Here is an 8029-nt window from a genome sequence, read left to right as displayed (position 1 = left end):
AAAAAAAAAAAAGAATGGAAGAGAATCACAGCAGAGGAGTAGCATGAACAAAAAATGCTTTCATTACATCTCATCCTGAGTCCAGGGAGAGCCGGGACTGCCCCACCTCACTGGCTCCTTGTTGTCGGCCCATCTTGCTTTCTTCCATCTATTTGCTCAATAAACATCTCTGGGTTGGTAGCCTCCAAACATCATGCTTACTCGTTTCATGCCTTGCTCTTCGGTTTCTTTGTACCAGAGATTTTTCCATTTGATTCTTCCCAGGAATTTTGTTCCTTTTGACAACAAACACAAATGTGTCATTTGATTCCTCAAGCCTTTAAGTAAGCTTTCTTTTTCTTTCTTTCTTCCTTTTTTTTTTTTTTTTTTGAGACGGACTCTTGCTCTGTTGCCCAGGCTAAAGTGCCGTTGGTGCGATCTTGGCTCACTGCAGCCTCCGCCTCCTGGGTTCACAGGATTCTCCTGCCTCAGACTCCTGAGTAGTTGGGATTATAGGTGCCCGCCACCACACCCAGATAACTTTTGTAGTTTTAGTAGAGATGGTTTCTCCATGTTGGCCAGGCTGGTCTGGAACTCCTGACCTCAAGTGATCCACCCACCTCGGCCTCCCAAAGTGAAGCCTCTAAGCTTTCACTCTGACTTTTTTTTTGTTTGTTTGTTTTTCTCTCTCTCCCTCTCTCATGGGTTTTGAGGCCTGCCTGTTTCCAGGGGCCTGAGGTCACTGCAAAGGTTGCAGCTGTCCATTGCTGTTCCCACCCATGGCTATTTGTCCATAGACCGTGTTTGTGCCAAAAGCATCTCCCAAGTGAAATGTTTGTTTAGCAGATAGGCATTTTTTGCAGACCCTTAGCCAAAGCACTGATCTGGCAAGAGCTCACCAGAATAGTCGTGGTGCTAAAGGGTCAGGAAAGTATGTTTTCTTTCATCTGTCGCTGGGCAACTGCTGAGGGCCATGCCTCTGAGCTGAGGAAATCTGCAGCCTCAAAAGAAATATCCATGTTATGCATCTTGTCTCATGGGATCCTATTTGAGTGTTAGAAACAGGAAAGTTCTTTTTGTTCATGTTAGCAGTTTTTTGTTAAGCTCTCCCTCCAGCCTTCCTGGTGTGACATGAATCTCAGGACCCACCCTCCGCATAGCAGCACAACTGCAATCTCCAAATGCTTTATTGAGATACAGTTATCCCCTTGCTCTGTCACCCAGGCTGGAGTGCAGTGGTGTGATCTCTGCCTTCCGGGTTCAAGTGATTCTCCTGCCTCAGCCTCCCGAGTAGCGGGGATTACAGGCGCCTACAACCACACCCGGCTAATTTTTGTATTTTTAGTAGGGACAGGGTTTCACCATGTTGCCCAGGCTGGTCTTGAACTCCTGACCTCAAGTGATCCACCCGCCTCTGCCTCCCAAAGTGCTGGGATTACAGGTGTGAGCCACTGTGCCCAGCCAGTTTTCCCATTTAAAGTAGACAAATCAATGACTTTTAGTATATTCACAGATTTATGCAACCATCGTCATAGTCAATTTTAGAGCGTCTTCACTATGCCCAAAAGAAATCCCAGGTTTCTCAGCCATCACATCCCAACCCCTCACTCCCTCCCCTACCCCAATCCTAGCCCTACACAACTGCTCAACTTTCTGTCTCTATAGATTTGCCTATTCTGGACATTTCATGTCGGTGGAATCATGCGATATGTGGTCTTTTGTGGCTCCTTCCTTCCCTTAGCATATTTTCCAGGCTCATCCGTGTTGTAGCAAGTGTCAGTGATTTGTTCTGTTTTATGGCACAGCCAAACAATATTCCATTGTGTGGCTAATCTGCATTTCGTTCACCCACTCATCTGTTGATGGACACCTGTGTTGTTTTTGCTCTGCTGGTTCTTTTGAAGAATGCTGCTAGGAACCTCCTCTGTGAGTTTGTGTGTGGACATGTTTTCATTTCTCTTGGATATACACTCAGGAGGGAGATTTCTGGGCCACATAGTAGGGACCACTTCTCGCTATCCCTGAAACCCCAGCTTCACCTCGCACAGCTCTGGCTCCACACCTGGTGGCGGAGAGGCAGAGACCAGCTCCCACACCTGCTGGAGCGCTCATCATGTGGTCCCACAGCACCATGCCTCACCCGCCATCATTGTCTTATGATCGGGGAAACTGAAGCCTAGAGAGATAAAGTGACTTCAGTCCATCTGGGGCTGGCCCATGCTCTGCGCTCAGTCATGGCAGGGCTGGATTCTGACCTTGTTGGGGCCTGAGGTGCTGTCCCTGAGGGCTGAAGGTGCTGGGAACTGCTCCTAAGCAGGGCCTGTCACAGGTGAGCTTGGTTCTCTGGTGGCCTGCATGGCTCATCCCAACCCCTCTCTCCCCACAGGGTGCCTCTGCCAACTGGTGGAATCATCGCCACTTCCAGCACCACGCCAAGCCTAACATCTTCCACAAGGATCCCGATGTGAACATGCTGCATGTGTTTGTCCTGGGCGAATGGCAGCCCATTGAGGTACGACTAAGGGGATGGTGTTGACATAGGAAGTGTTTGGCCTGGGTGAATGGACGCCCGTTGAGGTACGACTAAGGGGATGGTGTTGACATAGGAAGTGTTTGGCCTGGGTGAATGGCAGCCCACTGAGGTATGACTAAGGGGATGGTGTTGACCTAGGAAGTGTTTGGCCTGAGCAGGGAGCCAGGAAGGAAGCCTAGAGGGCCGACATTCAGCCAGCCAGGTCTGCATCTCCTGCTATACAGACACCTCTCCTAGGTACTCTGAATTGTTCCGGCTGGAATGTATGTGGAATGGCCTCGCCTGTAAATACGGGACTCAGCTCCTCATTAGAATGGTAGATGCCTCCCGCCCGCCCTTAGGCCAGGAAGAGCATTTTCTGGCTTGTTTCTTCCCAGGGTAGAGGGAAATCTTGTTCCAGTTCACAGGAAGGCAGGATTTCAGGGGCTCAAGCTTGGTTGCCAACCGACTAGCTCATGTTGAGAAAACCTTATTCAGAGAATCATCATCCTGTACATTGGGAGGAGCCTCAACATGGCTTGGTCCAATCTGCTTCACCAGTGGATGCGAAATTGAAGGTTGGCGAGAGGATGGAACACATTCACGGTCAAGTAATTTATTTATTTTTTTCTGAGACGGAGTCTTGCTCTGTTGCCCAGAGTGGGAGTGCAATGGCGCAATCTTGGCTCACTGCAACCTCCACCTCCTGGGTTCAAGCAATTCTCCTACCTCAGCCTCCCAAGTAGCTGGGATTACAGGCATGTACCACCATGCCGACTAATTTTTATATTTTTAGTAGGGATGGTGTTTCACCATGGCCAGGCTGGTCTCGAACTCCTGACCTCATGATCCGCCTGCCTCGGCTTCCCAAAGTGCTGGTATTACAGGCATGAGCCATCGCACCCAACCAAGAGAGTCATGTAATTTAGTGGCCGGTCTAGGGTGAGGCCCCAGACCTTTTGATTGCTAGCCATTGCCTTCCATTTACTACACCATCTTATTTTCATATTGATTCATTGTATTACTACAAATATAGAACACACTTGGTATAAACTTTTAAGCACTATAGAAATATCCAGAATTAAGACATGAGTCTCAGCCTGGGCAACACAGCAAGACCCTGTCTCTAAAAAATCCAGGCATGGTAGCATGTGCCTAGTCTCAGTTATTGCGGAGGCTGACGTGGGAGGATCCCTTGAGCTGAGCCCAGGAGGTTGAGGCTACAGTGAGCTATGATCACACCACTGCACTCCAGCCTCGGTAACAGAGCAAAGCCCTGTCTCAAAAAAAAAAAAGTGAGTCTCTCAAACCTCCCCTTTGCCCCAAATTTTATGCCCTTGAGGGTAACCACTGTTAACAAGATGCTATATAGTCTTCTAGATATTTTTATGTATGTATAAACATGCATATATCTGTTTCTTTACAAACAAAAATTTTAGGCCAGCTGTGGTGGCTCACACCTGTAATCCCAGTGCTTTGGGAGGCTGAAGTGGGAGGATTGCTTGAGCCTAGGAGTTCAAGACCAGCCTGGGCCACAACGTAAGACCCTATCTCTGCAAAAAATACAAAAGATTAGCCAGGTGTAGTGTTGTGCGTCTGTGGTCCCACGTGCAGGGGAGGCTGAGGTGGGGGAATCACTTGAGCCTGGGAGCTCAAGGCTGCAATGAGCTATGATTGCACCACCACACTCTAGTGGGGACAGAAGAGCAAGATTCTGTCTCAAAAATAAAAAAAGAAAAAAGAAAAAAATTCTACCTTGTATCCTGCAACTTGCCACCTGTGCGAATGTGGACGCCCTTCCCCACCAGTTCATGTAGCCAGGTCTCATCGCCCTCTAGCCATACAGTATTCTGTTGTGTTTCTGAACCATAACAGGACCTATATTATTTTATAAGGCAGAAAAATTGAGTGTTAGTAATTCATAATTTCTTTCTTTCTTTTTTTCTTTTAGTTATTTATTTATTTATTTTTGAGACAGAGTCTCACTGTTTTGCCCAGGCTGGAGTGCAGTGGCACAATCTTGGCTCACTGCAACCTCCACCTCCCAGGTTCAAGTGATTCTCCTGCCTCAGCCTCCTGAGTAGCTGGGATTACAGGTGTACACCACCACGCCTGGCTAATTTTCTCATTTTTAGTAGAGACGGGGTTTCACCATGCTGGCCAGGCTGGTCTTGAACTCCTGACCTCGTGATCCACCTGCCTCGGACTCCCAAAGTGCTAGGATTACGGGTGCGAGCCATCGTGCTCGGCCCATAATTTCTTTTGAAGAAAAGCCCCAACAATGCATCCCACAAAAAATGTTCTTATTTAATACATTCTTTTTTTTTATGTAGAGCCTCTATCTCGGGGCCTAATTTACAAGAAAAAAAATGAATATATTCGCTGCTTTTTGGAAATACATTAATAATGAAAATGAAAGTTTAGAAGATCCTTGTGGCTTTTATGCAGATCTTAGGAGCCACAAAGCCATGCATAGAGTAGGGTTCAATCAGCATTTGCCAAGTGAGGCCAATTTTCTCTCACTAAGGAGTGGCGCCCTGAGTGAAGTAGTATTCCCGACAGCATTGGCGCCTGAGGCTTGGAACAAGGCGAAGAGACAGCCTGGTTCCCCAGTTCTGGTTTGTATGCCCTCTTCTTATTTCATTTCCACTGGTGAGACGATCTGAGCAGTAACATGGATTTTTCTGTAACATGGCCAATTCGCAGGAAATTAGCCACAGTTCTGGACTTTGGAAGCCTCTCTAAGCTGCCAGGGATTCTATTTTCTGCCAAAGTACAGGCTATTGTTATTCTTCTAGGAAACGGTTTGCCAGCTTTAATTAGAGGTGTCTAGATAACGGAACTGATGAACTTGAGGTCTTCTGATAAGTGGGGACAAAGACCTCGCTTTATCGGGGATGCTTTGTGGTGTAGAGCTGTTGGCTGTCCTGACAGATGTTCTCTGTGTCTCTAACAAAGAAAGTCTAGTCCCACCAGCTGCACTGGCAAGAAGGCGTCTTTCTTGTGTGTGGAGGCCAGAGAAGCCTCTCCTTTCCCAACATCTTCTCACCCCCAACACTTCTGGAATGCTGGCTTTGGAGCAGGAGATGGGGGTGGGAGGCTGTGAGGATCTGGTTGTCCAGTTACCAGTGGCATTTGGAAGTCCCCAGCCAGTGCCGCAGTGTTCTGTGGAAATCCCCTCTCTCACTCATGGGGAAAGGACTGGTGCTTCCTGGGTTCCTGGTTTTTTGGCCTGTGCTGGGTCTCACAGGACCCGGCTGCCCTGGAAGGAACTCTGGTCTCTTGACTGAAGTGACGGGTCTGATGGGACTTGTCACATGCCAGTCCCACACACCACAGCAGGGCCAGGTGGGGCAGCCAGGCCTCAGGGTCTCAAGCCACTATCCCAGTCTCCAGAGCAAGGACGCCAGCCAGAGCTCCTATCTCTGGGGACAGATGAGCAAAGCAGCCCAGCCAGGCGGCTCCAGCACATGGAACTGTGAATAGCATGTGCTTGGCAGTAGAGCCCTTTTCCTCATTTTCTGCCTTTTGGTCTTATTGATGCTGTCCAAGAGAATTCTTTTTGTCATATGTAGCAAAGCATCTTCACTTCACCCAGAGATTCTTTTCTTGTGTGCTTAGAAAGTTCTTCATACATGTGATTTTCAGTTCTTTAAGGTTTTGTGTTTCAATCTTTAACTTCTGCCAAACAGGATATGGATAGGATGATGTTCGGCCTTCACTTCTCTCCAGAGTCAGCGAGTTTTCCCGGCACTCCCATGAGGTGGCATTGCTTCTCCATTTGAGGCAGTGAGTGCTCCTGAGCCCGGGCTTGGCCTGGGCTGGGCTGTCTGTCCTCTCCCAGGCAACCGTCTGAATGACTTGGGAGCCACACTCACTCATTCATCCTTGGCACTTAACTCATTGGAAGTTCATAGTGGGATGCCTTTCCCCTTCTCTTTCTCTCTCTCTCTCTTTTTTTTTTTTGAGACAAAGTCTTGCTCTGTCACCTCAGCTAGAGCGTAGTGGTGTAATCTCGGTTCACTGCAGCCTCAACCTCCTGGGCTCAAGCCATCCTTCCGCCTCAGCCTCTGAAGTAGCTGGGACTCCAGGTGCACGCCACCATGCCTGGATAATTCTTGTATTTTTAGTAGAGATGGGGTTTCACCATGTTGGCCAGGCTGGTCTTGAACTCCTGACCTCCAATGATCTGCCTGCCTCAGCCTCCCAGAGTGCTGGGATTATAAGCATGAGCCACTGTGCCCGGCCAAGGTCTATATCTCTTCATATGTCTCATGGATGTTTCTTTTAAAACACAATCCTTATCCGTTTTATATTTTGTCCTCATGATTGGGGTTTCTCCAGTACTCAGGAAAGCAGTGGATATTGCGGTAGTTATCTTCATTTCTTTTTTCTTCTAAATTTTTGCATGGCCTTCTGAAGAATGGGATAGTTATCTTTTGTCCCGCTAATGTCCACTCATGTCTCTTCATAATTCTAGTTGTGTTTCGGTTGATTCTTTTGAGTTTCCTGGGTAGATGATCATATCCTAGAAAATAATGAAAATGTAGTCTCTTGGCCAGGCGCAGTGGCTCATGTCTGTAATCCCAGCACTTTGGGAGGCGGAGGCGGCAGATCACAAGGTCAGGAGATCAAGATCATCCTGGCTAACACAGTGAAACCCCGTCTCTACTAAAAATACAAAAAATTAGCTGGGCGTGGTGGTGGGCGCCTGTAGTCCCAGCTGCTTGGGAGGCTGAGGCAGGAGAATACTTGGAACCGGGAGGTAGAGGTTGCAGTGAGCCGAGACCGCACCACTGCACTCCAGCCTGGGTGACAGAGCAAGACTCCATCTCAAAAAAAAAAGAAAATGAAATGAGGCAAAAAAGTAGACTTTGAAAATGTTATCGTTGAATTTGCTTCCATTAAAGCCAGGAGTGCATTTTTTTTTTTTGCCTCAGGCTCTGATAGGGCCCCGCCTAGCACTGCTGGTCACAGTTATACCAAGGAGCTTTCCTCTGGCTTCTGGAACATTCCACACTCCCCCTTCCCCTCCCAGGGCCTCCCCTAGGCTCTTCCCTCTGTCAGGAAAGCACCCCTCACTCTGCCTGGCCAACTTCTCCAGCTGCGTGCACACTTAGCTTTCCTGGCTCCAGCTCAGTTTGGATTTGGTGTGATGACGCCAGACCCTCCCTCGCAGCTCCCTGAGGACAAGGGCTTTGTCTCTTGGTTCACCTCCCAGGCAGAGCATGGCAGCTGACTTAGGGTAGGCAATAGCTGCACCACATTCTGGAAACTAGGAGCTGGCCATTGTTCCAGGACAAGGTGGGCTTCCCGGTGCTCAGAAGGAGGGGCTCTTGAAGAACAAGCAGGGCTTCACCTGGTGAAGAAGAATGGAAGAGAAGCCACGTGAGGTGGTTTATGCCTGTAATCCCAGCACTTTGGGAGGCCGAGGTGGGTGGAACACCTGGGTTCAGGAGTTCGAGACCAGCCTGGCCAACATGGTGAAACTCCATCTCTACTAAAAATACAAAAATTAGCCGGGCATGGTGGTGGGCG

General features: G+C 48.5%; 1 protein-coding gene across 2 annotated transcripts in view; it reads left to right on the top strand.

The window, feature by feature from the left end:
- The window catches only part of FADS2 (fatty acid desaturase 2), a 108298-nt gene that overhangs the window by 85805 nt on the left and 14464 nt on the right, over positions 1-8029 (top strand). For both annotated transcript variants that reach the window (XM_011942715.1, XM_011942714.1), the window contains exon 5: positions 2366-2491. In XM_011942715.1, coding sequence (XP_011798105.1) covers positions 2366-2491 — 126 coding nt within the window. The remainder of the gene's footprint in view (positions 1-2365; positions 2492-8029) is intronic.

The sequence above is a fragment of the Colobus angolensis genome, unplaced genomic scaffold (assembly GCF_000951035.1).
Source record: "Colobus angolensis palliatus isolate OR3802 unplaced genomic scaffold, Cang.pa_1.0 Scaffold21, whole genome shotgun sequence".
Classification (NCBI taxonomy): domain Eukaryota; kingdom Metazoa; phylum Chordata; class Mammalia; order Primates; family Cercopithecidae; genus Colobus; species Colobus angolensis.
Note: the sequence above shows the minus strand (reverse complement) of the source record. Positions and strands in the feature narration are given on the sequence as shown.